This window comes from Chiloscyllium plagiosum, chromosome 36, assembly GCF_004010195.1.
Source record: "Chiloscyllium plagiosum isolate BGI_BamShark_2017 chromosome 36, ASM401019v2, whole genome shotgun sequence".
In the NCBI taxonomy this organism is placed as follows: Eukaryota; Metazoa; Chordata; class Chondrichthyes; order Orectolobiformes; family Hemiscylliidae; genus Chiloscyllium; species Chiloscyllium plagiosum.
This window is the reverse complement of record NC_057745.1, coordinates 36,498,873-36,522,446: the sequence shown is the minus strand read 5'-3', so window position 1 is coordinate 36,522,446 and position 23,574 is coordinate 36,498,873. Positions and strand designations below refer to the sequence as shown.

Sequence of the window (23,574 nt, the reverse complement as noted above, 5' to 3'; positions counted from 1 at the left end):
TCTTAAGACAGGAGTCCATGGTGTCGGAGGTAGTATACTGAATCGAAAATGAATTGGCTCGTGAACAGGAAACAGCCAGTGAGGATAAGGTGTTCTTTTTCAAGATTGGCAACCTGTGACTAGTGGGGGTTCCACAGGTATCAGTGATGTGATTACAACTGTTTACAACATATATTAATAATTTGGATGAAGGAAATGAATTTCCTGTAGCCACATTTGCAGATGAAACAAAAATAGGTGGAAAGGCAGGTTGCGAGGGGGATACAAACAGTTTACAGAGGTAAATATCGAAAGGTTAAGCAAGAGAGCAAAAAGAGTATAATATTGGAAAATACAAAGTTGTTCACTTTGGAAGGGAGAACAAAGTATCATTTAAGTGAGGAAAACTACAGAAAACGACAATACAAAGGAACTTGGGGTAATTGTACAATAAACACGAAGTTAGCACACCGGTCCAGCAGATAATCAGAAAGGCTCAAGAAATGTTGGTCCTTATTTCAAGGGGAGTGGAGTATATGAACAGGGAGGTCTTACTGCAACGGTATCAGGTGTGTGGTGTCACCACATCTAGAGTACTGTGAGAAATTTTAGTCCTTTAATTTCAGGACTAAATATCACTTTAATATCACTTTATCGGAGGCAGTTCAGAGGATGTTCACTAAGGCGGTCCCTGTTATGGAGGGACTGTCTTATGAGTAAATTTTAAACAGGCTGAGACTTTACTCACTGGAGTTAAGAAGAATGAGAGGTCATCTTACTGAAACATATAGGATTCTTAAGGGGCATGACACAATAAATACTGACAGAATGTTTCCCCTCATGGGACAGTCTAGGACCAGAAGGCATAGCCTCAGAATAAAGGGGTAACAATTTAACATGGACATGAGGAGGAATTTCTTCTCTCAGAGGGTTGAGAATCTTTGGAACTTCTCACCACAGAGCGCTTTTCTTAAAATAGGCTGAGACAGATAGCTTCTTGATCAGTAGGGAATCAAGATTTGCAAGGAAAGGGCAGGAGAGTGGAAGTGAAGATTGTTGGATCAGCCATGGTCGTATTGAATGATGCCAGCAGGCTCAAGGTGCCAGTCGGCTTCTCCTGTCTCTATTTCTTATGGTCTATTTCTCAGCTATACAAATCCCTAGTTAGACCACACCTGGAGTCCTGTGAACAGATCTCAACACAAGGAACTGGACATTTTGATTTGAAGCAAGTAGAGCTTAATAATTAGAATGACACATGGACTGCAAGGATTGAAGTATGAAGAGCAATTAGACAAACTATAGTTGTATTCTCTGGAAATTAGGTGTGTTTTGTTTGAGATTTTTAAGAGCAAGAGTAGGGAAATAGGCAGACATTTCTGCAAACACCAATATTTGCTTCACATGACGAACTACACTGCTTGTGTCCGAGTAAAGAACAGGTTGAGAACATGCTGCATGTAGCAAGGTATGCAGCCAGAGGTTGTGTCTACCTGAGAAGCAATAGCTGAGATAAGTATTTGAAGAGCCCATGTCAGATTAATGAGTAGAACCTTTATTTTAGTGATCCCTGATTTACATCCAATGCTACACACAGTGAGCACAGGATATAAACAGCTGGAAAAGTAAAACAGGAGGGAAAGCTTCAAATCCCTGAAATATTGGGCCAAATTCTGTGGTACGAATAGTTTGCACAAAATAGACTGGGAGGGGGTGGCTACAGTTCAAAGACGATGGAATCAATGTTCCAATAAGGGAGTTACCATGCATAGCAGGTAGGGGAAAGAGTACTGATACCAACTATTAGACAGGATAGAAAAGGATTGGGACAGAAACAGAATGAAGAGCATTTGTTTGTTTCAACAGGGATAGATTAGGATAGGTTTATATTACATTGCTTAAACACATGGAATGATAAGTAAACTTGGTGAGCTGCAATAAATATTCCATACGGAATTAAGAAATAGTAACAAGCGCACATGAGGCTTAGAGTAGAGGAGAAAAGGGCACTTCATGGTCCTAGCTACAACATATTTAAGGAAGAGTAAGAAAAAAATATACAAATAAGGGGAGGAGCAGAATTGGAGAAGTTACTGTTGTAGCAGAAGAATGAGATGATGTGAATCATAGAATCCCTACAGTGTGGAAACAGGCCATTTGGCCCAACACATCCACATCAACCCTCCAAATAGTAACCCACCCAGACCCATTTTACTCTACCCTATCACTCTACATTTAATCAACACATCCCAGAACACTATGGACAGTTTAGCATGGCCAATTCACCTAACCTGTGCATCTTTGGATTGTGGAAGGAAACCAGAGCACCCGGAGGAAACCCACGCAGAAATGGGAGAATGTGTAAACTCCACACAGCCAATCGCCTGAGGCGGGAATTGAAACCAGGTCCTTGGTGCTGTGAGGCTGCAGTGCTATCCACTGAGCCACCAATTGCAAGATAGAATCTATTTGGTTAGAACTAAGGACCAATAGAGGAGGGTAGATAGGGTTTAGGTTATATTATGATCATCAAATAGCATGAAGGAGCAGAAGAACATTCAATTATGTTTACAGTGCATATATGCAAAGTAGCATACAACAAGACTCAAAGTAAACCCATCTCTAAATAGGGCATTCTTCAGATTTTCTCAAGGACTATGTTTTAATTTTCAGAAGTTCACTTTTCATTCTTAATAAGTCATTTATTAAAGGATACAGGCACACACCCTCCTGAGTTTATGTTGACATGGGGGTATTAAGCCTCATGCAGAAGCAAAATTTTAAAACATTAAGTAACAATAAAAATATTCATCAATTATCAACTTTTCATTAAATTTAAATCCACAATACAAAGGAAAGAACTAATTTCCTAAATACTGCAGCATTTAAACTGGCACTAGACAACAGCTCATAAGTTAGCAATTCAGGTTATTTTCAAAATAACTGACACACAACGTTAACACAAAAAAGGGGGAGTGGTGAGATGAGAGATGAACAAGGGGTGTAGGGGCTGACAAGATTACAGAGAAAACAAATGGGTACAGGCTGGTGTAGTATACAAACGTAAGGAGCGGAATAAGAGTTGCCCGAGGTCACAGAGACAGACAGGTGTGTGTAGGGCTGCAGAAAGTTACAGACATAGAGGGGTGTGTGTAGGGGCTTCCGGATAGCTTATATGCGTTTTTATTATATTTAGAGCTCAATGTCAGATTTCAATTTAACAAATAACACAAGGTTCATTACAATCACATCCCTGTGGTGGAGTTCCATATTCAACCCTCTGCTTACATGTATTTTGAATTTGTTACCTCAGTGATTTCAAGTCTTGGCAGTTCAAAGTTTCTTCTCCTGTTTCTTCACTCCACAACATGAAACTCTTTCAGCCTCCTTCTATTCTCTTCCTAGAAACACCTTCACTCTCCTTGACACAACACCCTGTGCAGTTTCATCTCCTCCCCATCTGCAATTTCCTCATCCTGCACCCACTACTGCCTCCTTCTTCTTCACCCTCCCACCTATAACCTCTCCTCACACTCAAAATACATTAGATTAGATTTCCTACAGTATGGAAACAGGCCTTTTGGCCCAACAAGTCCACACCGACCCTCCGAAGAGTAACCCACCCAGACCGATTCCCCTATATTTACTCCTGACTAATGCACCTAACACTATGGGCAATTTAGCATGACCAATTCACCTAACCTGCACATCTTTGGATTGTGGGAGGAAACCGGATCACCCGGAGGAAACCCACACAGACACAGGGAAAATGTGCAAACTCCACACAGACAGTCGCCCGAGGTTGGAATCAAACCCGGGTCCCTGGTGTTGTGAGACAGCAGTTTTAACCACTGAGCCACCGTGCTGCCCAAGGAGGTGGAGGTGGAGTAAACCTCTGCTCACATGTATTTTGACGGCTGCATTGGAATACCATGTCATAGCAATTGCAGCCAACATGCCTCAAGAATCATTAGAAATAAATATTAAATATATCCTTCTCAAAAAAGATTGTCTGTTGAAAACGTCATTGCTACAAGTGGAGTGTTCCTTAATGATAAGCGTAAAGGGGAAATTATATCTGTACTGTTAACTCTGGAAAAAAAGGAATTCAAATAGTCATTACTGTTACAAAAAGAAATACTCAGTACCAATAGCATTTTTGACAATTGTGATTTCAGTCTTTTTTTTTCTGAATGTAACTCTTACTTGGCTGAAGTACTTTTAAGATAACATTTTGGAGAATCTTATTTTCTTTCCAGGCTTGACTGAGTAACTGTGTATGTGTGTTCGTAGGTAAGTGTGTATGGGAATGCACATGGACGTGTGAGTAAGCACATGAGTATGTGAGTATTGTATCTTTAAACATTTTTATTAATAACGCAAGCACGATTTTTTGAGTAAGCCTATTTTAATTAAACGTGTTCCTTATTTCTTAAGGAACCTAGGCGATTTATTTGAGACTGAGCTATATACCGTCTAACATCTAATTGACAATATCACCTCCTTATAGATTCAAACTTCATGGTGGTCAGTGAGTGGAAAAAGGAAAGTAATTGTTCTACTTCTTCAGACTTAGTCTGACCAATCTGTGCAGAGACAATACAAAACAAAAGGCTCAATTCTGAAAGGGATACAGGAGCAGAGAACTGGGGAAATATGTGCAGACTCACTGAGAGTACATGACAGATTGAGATATCAGTTAATACCTGATATATGATTCTGGACGTTATTGGAAGAGGAAAGAACATAAAAACGAGAAAGTTCTGTTCAATGTATAAAGCACTGTTTCAGCCTCAGTAAGAGTGTTAAACCCAGTTTAGGGCCTACATTTCAAAAAGGATGTGAAGACATTAAAAAATGTGCTGTAAAGCTGATGAAAACAACTCCAAGGATAAGGAATTCCACTTATGCAAACAGACTAGAGAAACGGGATATTCTACTTGAAAAAAAAACTTAAGAGAAGATCTGATGGAAATATTGGGAATTGGAAAATGTAAACGGGGGAACTGTTCTGTTTTGCAGAAAGATGGAGAATTAGAGAGCACTAATATGAGGTAACTGACAAAAGAAGCAAAGGCAACCGAGAGGAACTATTTTCACACAGCTTGTGGTTAGGATCTGAAATGCAATGCCCAAGATTATAATGAGGGCAGATTCAAACATGGCTTTCAAAAGAAAATCGGTAGAAGAAAACATTCAGTGCTAAGGGAAAAGGTGTGGGGTTCGGTACCAGGTGAATTGTTCTTATTGGCATGAAATGGCTTTCTTCTGTTTTGCAAACTATGAATTATTCTACTAAACTTATCCTGATATCATTCTATTTCATAGAATTTTACACTATCAAAGAAGCCTATACAGCCCATCGTGTCTGTACTGGCTCCCGAAAGAGCTACCCAGCTAATCCCATTCCCCAGCTTTTTCTCCATAGTTCTCTCACTTTCAAATATATATCCAAGTTTCTTTTGAAGCCCTCTATGAATTTCACCTCCACCACTCTCCCAGGTAGCGCACTCCAAATCCCAACAACACTCTGGGTCAAGAGGTTTCTCCAAATCTCACTCCCAGTACACTTGTTGACAGCCTAGAAATTGTGATCACTAGTTACTGACATACCAAATTTTAAATATGGAATCAATATTATTTTACCAGCTTCATATAAAATGTTAAACGTCTAACCTTCTAATGGTTTATAAATATTAGTATGTCATGCACTATTAGATTCCCTATAGTGTGGAAACAGGCCCTTCGGCCCAACCAGTCCACACCGACCCTCCGAAGAGTAACCCACCCATTGTAGAACAAAAGCATTAGGTTCTGAACATGTGTTAATGGTTGGACTCTCTTTTCCCCCAGCAAGGTTAATCTACTCAGTCAAACTGATTGTCAGCTCAAACCCTCAACGAAGAGTTTAGTTCCAACAGCTACTGCTATAGATTGGGTTCTACAATGACATGTTTTATCCCTAGGAGTTTTCCAACCAAAGAAGTTATCGCAGGGTAGAATATATCTATAGATGCAATATAGCAGAAACTTGTTTAGGTTTATCAGAATCTGTCACTACATTGATGGGAAAAGTAAACTAGAAATCAAGTTTTATGATCAACTGCAATAAGCAAATGGTAAGTGAGTGGCCAATATCTAAGACTGAAGAAATTTACACCAATGTTCATCAAAAAAAAACAAGCAAACAAATCTTATTATGAACAATCCTATCTTTTAACAAGTGACAAAAATGGACAATTAATAACTAATACTGAATCTTAAACCATACCTTCTTTAAACTCCAACACACACACACACACACACTCATCGACAAATATGAGTGTTGATAATTTTTTAATTCAAAGACACCAGGTTCCAGAGTCTGTCACAAAAGTATCAATTCCAGCTTCTCCAAATGTTGCAAATGTACAACCAATAACTGCACATCACACAATTCTGCATTTCCTTCAAGTTCATTCTCTGTAAAGCAGTCGTGTCCAAACTTCCATTATCCAGTTTATATTTCCAAAATAAAATACATGTCATCCCTAAAACTCCTAGCTGAAAAAACATGGAAGTGGTGGCTTCGTGATATTATCATTACACTGTTAATCCAGAAACTCCAGTTGTATTCTGGGAAACCAGGTTCAAGTCCCTCAACAACAGATGGTGGAATTTGAAGTGAATAAATATCTATTATTAGGAGTCTAATAATAACCGTGAAACCTTTGCTGACAGTCAGACAAACCCATCTGGCTCATGAAGGAAATCTGCCATCCTCCCTGGTTAGAGACAAAAAAAAACTGCAGATGCTGGAATCCAAGGTAGACAAGCAGGAGGCTGGAAGAACACAGCAAGCCAGGCAACATCAGGAGGTGGAGAAGTCAACATTTCAGGTGTAACCCTTTTTCAGGATTCAGCGTTTTGGGTGTAACACTTCTTTATTCTTTAGATAACCCACCTGCTTATCCTCCCTGGTTTAGTTACACGTGACTCCAAACCCACAGCAATGTGGTTGATTCTTAACTGCCCTCTGAAATTGCCGAGCAAATCATTCAGCTGAATCAACTGCTACAAAATCTCAAGGAAGTAATGAAACCACCTGGCATCAACCCAAGGACTAAAAGTGACAATGGCGAACTCAGTCCTGTCATCTCTGCAAAGCCCTCAGTACGGACATCTGGAGGCTCATGCTAAAATAGCTTTACATGGTTGTACTCATAGAATCATACTTTAGTAAGGTGGAGGAGCAGAGGAATCTTGGGGTCTATGTTCATAGATCTTTGAAAGTTGCCACTCAGGTGGATAGAGCTTGTAAGAAGGTCCTCCACCTTACTAAGAACCCTACTGTTAACCCTGTATTCCGCATTCTTATTTGTCCTTCCAAAATGGACAACCTCACACTTGGCAGGGTTGAACTCCATAATGTAACACAGTGATCAGCAATGTGGGTGATCAGGCACCTCCCCTCAATCCAAACAACTGGGGGACTCGGTACTATCCTGTAAAATTGGGAACATCGCCATTTCTGATCATGCGGTAGTATATTTGGAGGTTAAGGCCAGGGGTAATGGGGTAGGTTTGTAGCATTGGCACATAGATCTTTTTCTCCTGAAGAACAGTAAGTTTATTGAGTATTTTTGACGTGAGTTTAAAACTTTCTGGGATGTTAATTCGAGTGCAGCTAGTAACCCATCGGTATTCTAGGAGATTGCCAAGGCCTATGCAAGGGGTATAATTATCTCCTACTAAGCGAGCTGGAAGCGACAGAGAGGACAGCAACAGTGTATGCTTGAGGCCCAGCTGAAGGCATCCGAGACTGCATATTTTGATAGGCCGTCTGTGACCAAGCTACAGTGGATCACAGCTCTCCGGGCTGCTCTGAACTCCACGCTCACCCAGACAGCGAGGAGAGAAATCTCCCTCGCAAAACAAAGGCTATTCGAGTATGGTGATAAGCTGGGTAGATACCTGGCATATTTGGCCAGAAAGAAAAGCGCCCCCCCCTCTCCACACCGAATCTATCACATCCATTAGGGAGGGTACGGTACTCTCACTTGTGATTCCAAAAAGGTGAATGCGACATTTAGGAAATTTGTATCGATCAGAGGGCTGTGAGGACAGGTTGGCGAAGATGGAATCCTTCTTTAAGAACTTGGACCTTCCAGGTGTAACTCTGGAGTAGTTGAACGCCCCTCTGACAATGCAAGAGATACAGGAGGCAGCAAGGCAGCTCCAAAGTGTAAACCACCCGGCTCAGATGGATTTCTGAGTGAGTTTTATAAGGAGTTTATAAATATGTTGGCTGGGCCAATGTTGGACATGTACAATTATTCGTGCAGTCAGGACTGCCTCCCGTCCTCTCTGAGAGAAGCTAACATCTCCCTTATTCTCAAGGGAGGGAAAGACCTAGAGGACTGTGCTTCCTACAGGCCCATCTCACTGCTAAACATGAATTTTAAAATTCTGTCTAAACTCTGACAATTTTAGTATTGTTAGAGGCAGCCGACAAGGGTGCTCCCGTTCGCCGCTGTTGTTTACATTGTATAGTTGCCCCAGAGGTGGGATCGGGGCGACATAAAATCACCCTTCATGCAGATGGCGTTCTTCTTTTTCTATCTAACCCGAGAATATCTGTGCCCTGTTTAATATAAAATATTTATTTATTTGGCTCTTTCTCGGGGTATAAGATCAATTTTATGAAATCGGAGGCCATGCCCATGGGGGTACCCAATCTTGAAGATGGAATCTGATTCCCTTTCAGGTGGTCACAGGGAGGTTTTCTATACCTACGTATTTTTATTACTCCTGCCTTTGACCAATTATACAAGGCTAATTTTGTGCATTTGCTTGAGAAGATAAGGCAAGACCTTCAGAGTTCGGAGGTTCTACAAATATCTTGGTTGGATCGAAAAGCTCTTGTTAAAATGAATGTTCTTCCTTACTTACTATATCCCATACGAATGTTCCCTTTGATGTTACCTCGGCAAGCGTTGCGGAGAATTAAAGGTTGGCTTATTTCTTTCATCTGGCAATCTCTTATTAAGCTTCCCCCAGGGATTGGGAGTTGTGGGGGTGGGGTGGAGGGTGTTGACTTCCCAGATTTCGAGAGATACCAAATAAGTTCCCTATTATCCTACATGAATGATTGAGCTTGTCAGAATTCAAGGTCAATAAGGCTGGATACTGAGGCATCCCAGGCAAAATGCCCCCTTATTAACTTGCTGTTTATGCACAAGATGAGGACTGTCACGGAGCATTGTAGAAACCAGATTGTCTTTAACATGGTTAAAGCATGGAGAATGGTATGACAAAGGGAGGGCAATGTATATACAATCTCCCTTTACTCCTGTACTAGGAATGCCAGGATTTTGGCCAGGATCGATAAATTCAGGCTTTAGGTTATGGGAGTCTAGAGGAGTCTCCAGTCCAGGAGACTTATTTGAGAGGGAGGTCATGATGTCCTTTGATCAGTTGAGCCATAAAAATGAACTGTCCAGTAGGGACTTCTTTCGTTATTTTTAGGTTAGGGACTTTATACAGAAAAAGACTACACTATTGGTTAATCCTTATAAGGCTGATGTGGAGAGGAGTGCGCTTCAGTCCACAGGTATTCTCTCGATTACTACCCTCTACTATTTACTGGGAGGTGGCACCTCAAAAGACATGGAATGGCTCTGTGGGTCTGAGCTCAAGAATTGGGAGTGGAGATCCCATCAGAGGTATGAGTGGATGTTTTGGAGAATGTGAGAAAGATTTCACTGTGTAATAGATTGGAGGCAATGTAACTGACGGTTCTTCACAGGGCTTATTTGGTTCCAGTGCAGCTTGTGAAATTTAAAAAAGGAACATCTCCAATGTGCCCCAAATGCAAAGTAGACATTTGTATTCTCACCCATTGCTCATGGTCACGCCACAAGCTTCGCAAGTATTAGGGCGCAGTAGCAGATGTTTTAGAGGGGATGTCAAGGAAGATCTGATATCCCTCCTCTTGGGAAGAGCATGAGAAGAAACTGTTTAATATTCTTACATATTGTGTGAGGAAGAACATTCTGATGAGCTGGATCTCGGAAAATCCCCCAGGGTATCGGGATGGTGTCGGTTAGTTATGGAACATTCCTTACAAGTATGGTGCACCAGAAAACTGAACGAAGTGGCGTCCCTTTCTGAACTATGTAGAGGCAGAATTGTCAGCTATGTTGATTAGGGCCTTTGTATAGCAAGATCAGGGTCTGGTGGGCTGGGTGCCCTGGGAGGAAGAATCCTGAATAAATATGGGTATGCTAACTGATGCTCCCAATGACGGGGAGCTTTGGCTGGGGCTGTTTTCCCTGGAGCATCGGAGGCTGAGGGGTAACATTATAGAGGTTTACAAAATTATGAGGGGCATGGATAGGATAAATAAGCAAAGTCTTTTCCCTGGGGTCGGGAGTCCAGGGCATAGGCTTAGGGTGAGAGGGGAAAGATATAAAAGGGACAACTTTTTCACACAGAGGATGGTGCATGTATGGAATGAGCTGCCAGAGGAAGTGGTGGAGGCTGGTACAATTGCAACATTTAAGAGGCATTTGGATGGATATATAAATAGGAAGGGTTTGGAGGGATATGGGCTGGGTGCTGGCAGGTGGGACTAGATTGGGTTGGGATATCTAGTCAGCATGGACGGGTTGGACCCAAGGGTCTGTTTCCATGCTGCACATCTCTGTGACTCTATGACTCTATGTATCTCGACAGATACATGAATGGGCAGGGAGCAAAGGGATACAAATCTTTAGAAAATGGGCGGCAGATTTAGATAGAGGAGGGCCAGAGGGCCTGTTCCTGTGCTGTAAGGTTCTTTGTTCTTTGAGGGGATGATTAGATTGTCTCTTATTAAACATAGTCATTATCTGGCATTTGTGAGCTGCAAATGTTACTTGCTACTTGTCAGTCCAAATCTGGATATTGTCCAGATCTTGCTGCAGTTGAACATGGACTTCTTCACTATCTGAGGGGTTACAAATAGTGCTGTGCATTGTGCTGTCATCAGCGAACGTACGCACTTCTGATGAGGAGGAAAGATTGTTGGACCTAGGATACCATCCTGACGAAGATGTCCTGGAGCTAAGATGACTGACCTCTAACAACTACAATCATCTTCCTATGTGTTGGATATGACTCTAACCAGCTAAGAGTGCGCCCCCATTGATTCCAGTTTTGCAAGGGTTCCTTGATGTTGCACTCAGTCAAATGCAACCTTGAAGCCAAGGGCTGTCACTCTCTCCTCACCTCTGCAAATTAACTCTTTTGTCCATGTTTGGACCATGGCTATAATGAGGTGAATAACCCTGGCAGAACACAAACTGAGCATCACTGAGCAGGTTATTGCTTGATAGCAGTATTGATGACACCTTCCATCACTTCTTAATAATCAAGAATAGACTGATGGGCTGGTAATTGACCGGGTTGGATTTGTTCTGCATTTCATGTAAAGGACATACCTGAGCAATTTTCCACGTTGTCGGTAGATGCCAGTGGTCATTTCTTCAAAAAGCTCACTCAAGTTCCCTCCTGCACTTTCTGTCCTCCACACCTCCATCTCATAGAAACCGATAAATTTCCAGTAGGACGAGACACTCCAAGAAAAACAGCTGCAGCCTCTCCCTAGAGCTCAGATCCTCCAACCCTGGCAACATGCTTGTAAATCTTTTCTGAACCCTTTCAAGTTTCACAACATCCTTCCGATAGAAGGGAGACCAGAACTGCACACAATATTCCAAAAGTGGCCTAGCCAATGTCTTCTACAGCCACAGCATGACCTACCAACTCCTGTACTCAATGCTTTGACCAATAAATGAAAGCAAAGTAAATGCCTTCTTCACTATCCTCTCTATCTGTGACTCCACTTTCAAGGAACTATGAACCTGTACTCCAAGTTCTCTTTGTTCAACAATACTCCTCAGGACTTTACCATTAAGCTTATAAGTCCTGCTCTGATTTGCCTTTCCAAAATGTAGCACCTCACATTTATCTAAATTAAACTCCATCTGCTACTTCTCAGCCTACTGGCCCATCTGGTCCAGATCCTATTGTAATCTGAGGTAACCCTCTTCACTGTCCACTACACCTCCAATTTTGGTGACATCTGCAAACTTACTAACTGTACCTCTTATGCTATCATCCAAATCATTTATGTAAATGACAAAAAGTAAGAGGGCCAGCACCGATCCTTGTGGCACTCCACTGGTCACAGGCCTCCAGTCTGAAAAACAATCCTCCACCACCTACCTTTGAGCCAGTTCTGTATCCAAATGGCTAGTTCTCCCTGTATTCCATGAGATCTAATGTTGCTAATCAGTCTCCTATGGAGAACCTTGTCGAACGCCTTACTGAAGTCCATATCGATCACATCTACTGCTCTGCTCTCATCAATCCTCTTTATTACTTCTTCAAAAAACTCAATCAAGTTTGTGAGACATGATTTCCCACGCACAAAGCCATGTTGACTATCCCTAATCAGTCCCTGCCTTTCCAAATACATGTACCTCCTGTCCCTCAGGATTCCCTCCAACAACGTTCCCACCACCGAGGTCAGGCTCACCGGTCTAGTGTTCCCTGGCTTGTCTCTTAAACATACATCTTAAATGACACTATCGTTCCTGCCCCTATCATCTCCGCTGGTAGCAGATTCCAGGCACCCACCAACTTCTGCGTGAAGAACTTTCCACGTACATCTCCCCTAAACTTTTCCCCTCTCACTTTGAACTCATGACCCCTAGTAATTGAGTCCTCCACTCTGGGAAAAAGCATCTTGCTATGCACCGTGTCTACACCTCTCATGATTTTGTACGCCTCTATCAGGACCCCCCTCAACCACTTTCTTTCCAATGAAAATAATCCTAATCTACTCAATCTCTCCTCATAACTAGCACCCTCCACTCCAGGCAAAATCTTAGTGAACTTCCTCTGCACCCTCTCCAAACTATCCTCATCGTTTTGATAATGTGGCAACCAGAACTGTACATATTATTCCAAATGTGGCCGAACCAAAGTCTTATATAATTGTAGGAGAAAGTGAGGTCTGCAGATGCTGGAGATCAGAGCTGAAAATGTGTTGCTGGAAAAGCGCAGCAGGTCAGGCAGCATCCAGGGAACAGGAGAATCGACGTTTCGGGCATAAGCCCTTCTTCAGGAATGAGGAAAGTTTGTCCAGCAGGCTAAGATAGGGAGGAGGGACTTGGGGGAGGGGTGTCGGAAATGTGATAGGTGGAAAGAGGTCAAGGTGAGGGTGATAGGTCAGACTGGGGTGGGGGCGGAGAGGTCAGGAAGAAGATTGCAGGTTAGGAAGGCGATGCTGAATTCGATGGATTTGACTGAGACAAGGTGGGGGGAGGGGAAATGAGGAAACTGGTGAAATCCGAGTTCATCCATTGTGGTTGAAGGGTTCCTAGGCGGAAGATGAGGCGCTCTTCCTCCAACCGTCGTTTTGTTGTGGTCTTGCGATGGAGGAGTCCAAAGACCTGCATATCCTTGGTGGAGTGGGAGGGGGAGTTGAAATGTTAAGCCACAGGGTGGTTGGGTTGGTTGGTCCGGGTGTCCCAGAGGTGTTCTCTGAAACGCTCCGCAAGTATCCCAGAGGTGTTCTCTGAAACGCTCCGCAAGTACTTGCGGAGCGTTTCAGAGAACACCTCTGGGACATCCGGACCAACCAATATTTTTGGGGTTACCATTGACAAGAAACTCAACTGGACATAATCACACAAACTCAGTGGCTATAACAGCAGACCAGAGGCTAGGAATACTCACCTCCTGACTTCTGACAGACCGTCCACCATCGATACGGTCCAAATCAGCTTTGTGATGGAATTTTCCCCACTTTCCTGGATGGATCCAACTCTAGCAACATTCAAAAAGCAGGACACCTATCATGACAAAGCACCCTGCGTGACTGATGCCACATTAACAAGCATCCACTCCCTCCATCGCTGAGGCTCAGTTGCATCAGCATGTACTCCCTACAAGATGCACTTAGGCAGCAAATTCCAAACCCACAATAAATTCCATGTAGAAGGTCGAGGCCAACAGTCGAGGGGAACACCACTCCCTTCCAAGCTACTCACTACCCTGACTTGGAAATATATCACCGTTCCTTCACCGTCACTGGGTCAAAATCCTGGAATTCCCTCCCAAGGGCTTTGTAGGTTAACCTTCAGCATATGGACTGCAGCAGTTCCCCTTCTCAAGGGCAACTAGGTACAGGCAATAAAATACTGGCCAGCCAGAGATTTGCACATCCTGTGAGTGAATAAAAAACTTTGCATAGAAAATTGGCCGAGTGGGAGGAAACAGAGGGTGGTGGCAGAAAGCTGTTTGGGTGATTGGAAGCTGGTGTCCTATGGCATACCACAGGAAGCAGTGTTCAGATTAGGTTAGATTAGATTACTTACAGTGTGGAAACAGGCCCTTCGGCCCAACAAGTCTAGATCAGGTAGCTATTTTCTATACCTCCACCAGGTTGCCACCATCAGATACATATTTCCCCCCCTCCTTCGTCAGACCTCTGTAGGGACTATGACACCTTGGTTCACTCCTCTTCCACACCCAATGCTTCCCCACATACATGGCAGTTTCCCATATAATGGCAGCAAGTGTAATACCTACCCATTTATTTCCTTCCTCTTCATTACCCGAAGTCCATCCAGATGGAGCAGTCACTTACCCACACTTCACTCAATCTAGTGTACTGCATTCATGGTACACAATGTGGTTTCCTCGACATTGGGGAGACGAAAAGTAGACTGGACAACTGTTTTGCAGAACACCTACTTTCTGTCTGCAAAAATCATCCTGAAGTTCTGCCTGGCTGCCACATCAACACACCACGTAGGGTCACAGACACACTGATAGGGTCAACATCCCTGTCTTGGGTTTGCCGCAATGCTCCAGTGAAGCTCAGCACAAGCTGTATCTCACTTTCCACCTTCAGGACTCAATATCGAGTTCAATAATTTTAAGGCCTGAGCACCTTCTCCCATATCCTTACCCCAACCTCCACTTGTCATCACATGAGCTGCTACTATAACCAACCTTTTGACAGCTACTAATGGTCCCCATTAGCTGCTATTGATTCTCCTAGACTAACCATTACCTATTCCTTTTGCCTGCCCAACTCTGTTCTCTCTCTTTGAGCTCCATCGCCACCTATTGTTTGCTCATCCCACCCACCCCATTTTCAGCTCATATCCCAACCTTTCCTAACAACAATCAGTTCTTAAGAAGGGTCACTGGACCCAAAATGTTATCTCTATCACTTGACAGATGCTACCAGAACAGCTGGGTCTTTCCAGCAATTTCTGTCTTTGTCTGAATTCCTCACTGATACATTTAAATTATATTGTTGAGAATGAGGAGGGTATGATAATTAAGTTTGTGAATAACACAAAGATTGGCTAGGTGCTTACAGTGAGGAAGGTTTTAAGTTACAGGAGGACACAAATGGATTGATTAGATAGGCGTATCAATGGCAGATGGAATTTAACCTGATAAGTGAGGGGTGAGGTATTTTGGAAGAAGTAACAAAACATTGAATGGTATGACACTAGGAAGCTCAGAGAACAGTAGGTTCTTGGGGTGCTTGTCCACAAGTGACTAAGGATGGAGGTACACATTAATAGGGTAGTCAAGGCGGCATATGGGACACTTGCCTTTATCAGTCAAAGCAAAGGCTATAAGACCAAAAATGTGCAAGTTAGGTGAAATGGCCATGCTAAATTGTCCATAGTGGTCAGGGATGTGCAGGATAAGTGGGTTAGCCATAGGAAATGCAAGGTTACAGGGATAAGATAGGAAGATGGGTCTGGGTGGGATGCTCTTTGGAGGGTTGGCGTGGACCCATTGGGCCTTTTGGCCTGTTTCCACACTGTAGGGTTTCTATAAAGAAAAACAAGAAGATTATGTAGAAATACAGAAATTGGTTAAGCCGCAGCTGATATGAATGCAGTCCTGGTCACCACACCATAGGAAGGATATAATTGCAATGAAATAGGTCTGGAGAATATTGCTTGAGATGGAGTGTTTTAGCTATGTAGAGAGGCTAGATAAGCTTGGATTGTTTAATTTGGAGCAGAAAAGACTGAGGAGGAACCTGATAGAGGTGTGTAAGGTTATGACAGGCATGGAGAGGGTGGATAGAATGCAGTTTTTCCCCTTAGTTGAAGGACCAATATCAAAGGGGCTTAATTTTAAAGTGAAAGGCAAGAGGTTTAGAAGGGATGTGAGAAAATATTATTTCACTCAGTGGGTGGTGGGAACCTGAAATGCACTGTGAGGGAGAAAATTTCAGAATCTTTAAAGTTGCATAATTGAATGAGCAGTTGAAATGACATAACATTCAAGATTATGTGCCAAATGCAGGAAAGTTGGTTTACTGAAGATTTAGAGTCGGAGACTTTTTGTCGATGCAGATGGGCTAAAGGGCCTTTACTGTATTGTATGGTTCTATGTGTGTTTACCCATATTATCCCCTAATCCCACATGCTTTAATTTTACATGCTAATCTCTTATGTGAGACCTTAATGATGTCTTCTGAAAGTCCAAGTAAACACATTCCCTGGCTCCTCCTTATCAACGTTAAGATGTGACTAGAAATTCATGTTGTCTCTGCTTAATCCTGTCAGTCCTGAAGGTAAAAGGCTGAAATTAATCTCATCTAATCTTTGTAACTGGCAAACAAGGAGGAAAATATTTTTGCTGTAATATACATACTTCTGTAATATAGGAAATACTGGTCAACCAGTAACTGATGCCCTTCCTTTGTTCCTTTGAAGGCATTAAGAGCTTCCACAAAACCTGTGGCTGGTTTCTCCTGCATACGGGACTTGATTGGTGTGGCAATTTCCCATCTGATGGGCACTGGTTGGGTTTTAAACAACAATCCAGCAGGTCCTCTGGTCAGTTTCTCGTTAGCTCAGCTATCACCAGTTTTGTTCACTTCAAGTTCAAAACAGATTCTGATCCCACCATGCTCTTTCATTTTGGATTTCTGATCGAGTGCCAGAACTGCAAGATGCCCCACAATAAACTAGATGTTATTACAAACATGATTTACAAGGTAATATTAAAACCACTAAGATGTTTGTTAAAAATTACAAAAGAATTGACACAAACATTAAAGTAGTACAATAACAGCTCAAATGAATAATCAAAGCGATTTTTGTAGGGCAAATTCTTACATGATCGACAATATCCAGATCACATTCTGCATCAATTAGTAGCTTGACAATGGAGTCATGGTTGTGCAGCACTGCAAGATGTATTGGACTGGCACCTTGCTGTAAAAGACAGACATGTCACTAATGGCAGTCTAGACAAACACTTGCAAAGTCACGGACCTCACTTGATATGAACTGTGAGCTGCAACTGAAATATAAACAGCTAGAGTATTACTGAAAAAGAGAAATACTGTGGTGAAATGTATTGTCTTTCAGCCATCAGGTTAAAATGCAAAAATACCAAAACCTCAAAGAGAACAAGTTAATTTTCCATGTTCAGGGCCGACAGTAAAGATATACCTTAGTGAGAAAGATGTTTTTAGGGAAAATATTAGTAAGACAGATAGGACATATTAGCAGAAGTAGGCTATTCAGCCCATTGGAGGATCTATTCAGCCATTCAATGACACAATAGCTGATCTGATAATCTCCACCTGCACTCTCCTGCCTTTTTGCCCACAGTCCTTGATTCCCTTACTGATTAAATATCTGTCTCAGTATTGAATATGCTTAATAGCCCAGCCTCAACAGCCCTCTGTGGTAATGATACTCTCAGAGAAGAAACTCATCCTCATCTCCTTCCTGAATGTGCAATACCTATTCTTAAATTATGCCCTCATTCTCCCACCAGTGGAAACATGCCTACTCTATCTATCCTGTGAACTGCTAAGAATCTAGCATGTGGAGAAGACATGGGCATGATAAAGCAAATGGGAGGACCAGAAAGCTAAATTATATCTATTTTAATACAGTGTCTGACTGATAAGACAGGTGACTCAGGGTGTTGATCAATGTATGGAAATATGCTACTGAGCTGGTTAAAGGAAGGGCAGGACTGGCAGCTCAACATTGAAAGATATAGAGGTTTCAGGTATGGGAGGGGCAGCGGTGTAAGAGAGGTATCATCTTAGTGGTAAAGGACACCATCACTGCAGAATTGAGGGAGGATGTCTTAGAAGGCTCATCAAATGAGGTCATCTAAGTAGAGCTTAGAAATTAAAAAAAGGGTGATTACTTTGCTGCAGGCCTCCCGAGAGTCAGAGAGAGATTGAAGAGTAGATATGTTGGCAAATCACAGAGCAGTGTAAAGGTATAGGGCTATACTATGGTAGTAGGGGTTTTCAACTTTGCTAACGTTAACTGGGATTGCCTTTATTGCCACATGCACTCTAATGAGTGCAGTAAAAAATTTGTCATGTTTTGTAATTTTGTTGCCATCTTAGGTACAGAGGACCTAGGCACTGTTATGGACTAGGCCAGACCATTCAAAACATTCTTGAGCAGGCAACCCAGACCATGTTTTACCAGGTTTTAAAACAGACAGAAATTTATTCACAATGAAACACAAAGAACAGAATAAAAAACAGAACTCAGTCCATCTGAACTAGACTTAATTATGCTGTTCCAAATATGCACAACTGTCCCATTAAACAAACCCCCTTAAAATACAATTAAAACAAAAGGAACAAATGAAGTTAGAAGGAAAGAAAGAGACAGAGAGTTTGTTCACACAGTACACTGTTGAACTCCTAACTAGTTCTGGTCAGTTAGAGAGCTGCATTATACAGGTCACTTCTAAGACATGACTACTTTGGCCAGAAGTCTCATTTGTTTACATATAAACAAAAAGGCCTTTCAATACCCTTCAACCGCTGTACCAACCCAGTCGAATCAGCACCGGGAGATGTTTATGAATTCTCTGAAAAAAACCAAGGACACAGTATACTTGAGAAAAGGAATAGCTTTTCGGGAAAAAAAAGGGACCAGTTATGTGTCAGCACAGATACTTCTAAGTGTTGTTACAGAGTCAAAAAAAAGATTAGCATGGGAACAGTTGAAGAAGTCCAGAATGATAATAACTAACCATAAGTACTTACGTTCCAGTTCGTGCCTGCCGGTCCAAAAGCACAAGGCCAACTGCCTTCATATGCTGGCCCCCATCCAGCACTCGCTCCACCACCACTCTTGGAATCAGTCCGTTTGCTCTGTTCCGCCACGGGACTTAGCCTGTGCTCACTCAGATAAGGTGGAATTTTTGAAATGTATCCTAGAGAGCTTTTTGTGCCAGTATGTAGGTTATCCTACCAGAGATGCAGCAGTGCTAGACCTAATCCGAGGGAATGAAGCTTGTCAAGTGGTTGAAGTGTCAGTGAGTGAACGTTTGTGGATAGTGACCGTAACTCTCTACATTGGTGGAAGGCCAATTTCAATATCATTAGTCAGGATCTGTCAAGCATAAATTGGGAGCAGCTAAGTCTACTTGAAGAGAGAAGGACAATGGCAACAAGTGCAGGGAACCTTGGATGCCAAGGGATATCAGGAGTTTGATAAAGAAGAAAAAGGAAGCATATGTTTGTTACTGAGCATTAAAAACAGACAGCCCTTCAAGTGTATAGACAGTGTTGTGGGAGAGCAAAGAAGGCAACAAAATATCTTTGGCACGAAGGATTAAGGAAAACCCCACGGCATTTTATAAATATATTAAGAGCAAATGGATTACCGGGAAAGAATGGAATATATTAGGGACCAAATGGGCAATTTGTGTATGGAGCTGGTGGACCTGCGTCAAATCTTAAATGAATATTTCTCATCAGTAAGGCAAAGAAGAAAGGCACTATAGTTGGAGATTTTAGTTGGCATGGTGATGGTTCGAGAAGAAAGTGAGGTCTGCAGATGCTGGAGATCAGAGATGGAAATGTGTTGCTGGAAAAGCGCAGCAGGTCAGGCAGCATCCAGGGAACAGGAGAATCGACGTTTCGGGCATTAGCCCTTCTTCAGGAATGAGGAAAGTTGGTCCAGCAGGCTAAGATAAAAGATAGGGAGGAGGAACTTGGGGGAGGCGCGTCGGAAATGTGATAGGTGGAAAGAGGTCAAGGTGAGGGTGATAGGTCAGACTGGGGTGGGGGCGGAGAGGTCGGGAAGAAGATTGCAGGTTAGGAAGGCGGTGCTGAATTTGATGGATTTGACTGAGACAGGCTGGGGGGAGGGGAAATGAGGAAACTGGTGAAATCCGAGTTCATCCCTTGTGGTTGGAGGGTTCCTAGCCGGAAGATGAGGCGTTCTCTGGTTTGACGGTTCGAGAGCAAGCTAAGATTAATAAGAAGGAGATATTGGATGCTTTAGAGGGTATTAAGGACATAAATCCTCAGGGCCTGATGAGATATCTTGCATAGCAGCCAAGGATAAAAAGTGTGGATATTGCTGAGGCGCTACCAGAAATATTTAATACTTTGTTGGCCACGGATGAAGTGGCCAACAGCCTCCAGATGACTGGAGGATCAATGCTCTGGTTCTTATACTCAAGAAGGGCATCAGGGATAGACTAGGTAATTACAGCCCAGTTAGTCTGACTTTAGAAGGAGGGAAATTATTGGCAAAAGTTCTGAGGGGTGTTATTAAGTAAAGTTGGAAAGACAGTGATTAATCAGAGATAGTTAGCACAGATTTGTTGAAGGGGCAGTCCTGTCTGAGTAACTTAGTTGAGCTTTTTGACAAGGTGACTAAATATATTGATGATGTTAGTGCAATTGATGTTGTTTACATGGACTTCAGTAAAGTATCTGACAAGGTCCCACATGGAAGGCTGGTCTAAAAGGTAGGAGCCCATGGGCTTGCGGGAAAGTTAGCAAACAGAATCCAAAATTGACTTGCAAATTAGAGGGTTGTTTTTGTGATTGGAAGCCTGTGACCAGCAGTGTGCTACTGAGATCAGGGCTGGGGTGTTGCTGCTTGATATGTCCGCTGAAGGCTTGAATATAAATGTCGAAGATATAAGCAGTAAGTTTACAGATGGCACAAAGATTGGTGGTGTTGTCGATAGATGGTTTCAGACTACAGTCAAATTGAGCAGATGGAATTTAATCCTGGTAGGTGCGGGTATGATACATTTTGGGAGGGCTAACAAGGGAAGGATTTGCACAACGAATGGTAGATTCCTAAAGAGTATTGAGAAACAAAGTGACCTTGGTGTATAAGTCTAATGATCCCTGAAGGTATCATCACAGGTAGATAGGGTGGTGAAGAAAGCATTTGGGTTGCTTGCCTTCATTAGCTCTTGCATAGAATACAGAAGCAGGGAAGTCTAACTGCAGCTTTTTAAATATTAATTAGACTACAGATGGCATGCTATTCCAATTAGCTTAGTTCTGGTTGCCACATTATCAGGACATAATTGCATTGGACAGGGTGCAGAGGAGATTCATGAGGATGTTATCTAGGGTGGAAAATCTCAATTATGAGGAGCACCTAGGTAGGCTGGGGTTGTTTTCCCTGGAGCAGATGAGGCTGAGGGGAGATCTGATGGAGGTTTGCAAAATTATAAGGTGGGATAGATGGTGATGGCAGATGTATCGAAGACCAGCAGGCATACACTCTAAGTGAAGAAGAAATGGTTTAGAGGGGATCTGGTGAAACATGTTTTCACTCAGAGGATGGCAGATAGGTGGAACATGCTGCTTGAGATGGTGGTGGAAACAAGTACTCTTGCAATATTTAACAAACATCTGCATAAGCACTTAAAAATACCGGATCCATGTGCAAGTAAATGGAATCAGTATAGTTTGGTTGACACAGTCATGGTGGACCAAAGGACATGATTCTAAGCTATATTACTCCAATCCTGTATGTGTTAATCAGTTGGCTCTCATTCTTCTTCTTCTTCTTTCTCACTTTCAAGAAGGAGCCTAAAACTGTTCACAATATTCCAGCTGTAGTCCAATTAATGCCTTGAATAGCTTCAGCAAAACAAACCTACAAAACGTTCATATTTTGGATGATAGTGCTCCTTTAACAAGGTTATGCTGTCCTTGGCCTTTTTTTTCCCCAGAGAGGTTGTAAAACTGCAATTCTGAAAAGTCTGGCTTTAGCTACTTGAGAATATTTTCAAGCTTTTGAAAGAAGAACGGCCAGTTCTCCCAGCTCAGCTTTTCTCTGATTTCATTTAGTTTTCACAGTCTGGCTGTTCACTGTAAGCAATCAGGCAGTTTTGAGGCTGCTGGTCCAAGAAACAACTAAATGGAAGAAGGTGTTCCACGCTTAATCTCTCTGCCATCTCTCTCTCCTGTAACACCGTGTTTAATTTTACCTTTTTTTTGCCAAGGGGTGTTTACATAGAACATAGAAGAATACAGCGCAGTACAGGCCCTTGGGCGTGTAGACCATCCTGTTTATAGAGGTCCCACCGTCCCCAGAAAGAACCCCATTTATGGGGAATGTTGCAAATATTTGGAACAGCATTATTAAGTTGGAATAGACTGTTGGGTTTTTGGATAGATTAAGTTATTCTGTATTCTGCCTGGTATGGAAGGTGCTAGCTATGAAAAGAGGTTGAGTAGGTTAGGTTTGTTTTCATTAGAAAAAAGGAGATTGAGGGGGGCCTGATTGAGGTATACAAAATCATGACGGGTATAGTGTTAAAGGTTTAGATGGAGAGGAATTTGTTAAGTGCGTACAAGACAATTTTCTGATTCAGTGTGTGGATATACTTACGAGAGAAGGTGCAAAACTTGACGTCCACTTGGGAAATAAGGCAGCGCAGGTAACTGAGGTGTCAGTGGGGGAGCAGTTTGGGGCCAGCGACCATAATTCTATTTGTTTTAAAAGGATAGACGAGATCTAAAAGTTGAAGTTCTAAATTGGAGAAAGGCCAATTTTGACTGTATTAGGCAAGAACTTTCGAAAGCTGATTGGAGGCAGATGTTTGCAGATAAAGGGACGGTAGGAAAATGGGAAGCCTTCAGAAATGAGATAACAAGAATCCAGAGAAAGTATATTCCTGTCAGGGTGAAAGAGAAGACCGGTAGGTATAGGGAATACTGGAAGACTAAAGAAATTGAGGGTTTGGTTAAGAAAAAGGAGGAAGCATATGTCAGGTATAGACAGTGAATCCTTAGAAGAGTATAAAGAAAGTAGGAGTATACTTAAGAGGGAAATCAGGAGGGCAAAACGAGGACATGAGATAGCTTTGGCAAATAGAATTAAGGAGAATCCAAAGGGATTTTACAAATATATTAAGGACAAAAGGGTAACTAGTGACAAAAGTGAGAGAATAGGACCCCTCAAAGATCAGCAAGGCGGCCTTTGTGTGGAGCTACAGAAAATGGGGCAGATACTAAATGAATATTTTGCATCAGTATTTACTGTGGAAAAAGATATGGAAGATATAGACTGTAGGGAAATAGATGGTGACATCTTGCAAAATGTCCAGATTACAGAGGAGGAAGTGCTGGATGTCTTGAAACGGTTAAAGGTGGATAAATCCCCATGGTCTGATCAGGTGTACCCGAGAACTCTGTGGGGCTAGAGAAGTGATTGCTGGGCCTCTTGCTGAGATATTTGTATCATCGATAGTCACAGGTAAGGTGCC

At 42.3% G+C, this 23,574-nt stretch overlaps 1 protein-coding gene across 9 annotated transcripts in view; it reads right to left on the bottom strand.

The window, feature by feature from the left end:
- The window catches only part of ankdd1a (ankyrin repeat and death domain containing 1A), a 294,535-nt gene that overhangs the window by 135,611 nt on the left and 135,350 nt on the right, over positions 1-23,574 (bottom strand). For 8 of the 9 annotated variants that reach the window (XR_006309520.1, XM_043677683.1, XM_043677679.1 and 5 more), the window contains one exon: positions 17,172-17,270. The exons of the other annotated variant lie outside the window; for it this stretch is intronic. Coding sequence is in view for 7 of the 8 variants with exons in the window: in XM_043677683.1 (XP_043533618.1) it covers positions 17,172-17,270 (99 nt within the window). In the remaining variant the exon portion in view is untranslated. The remainder of the gene's footprint in view (positions 1-17,171; positions 17,271-23,574) is intronic. 9 annotated transcript variants of the gene reach the window in all.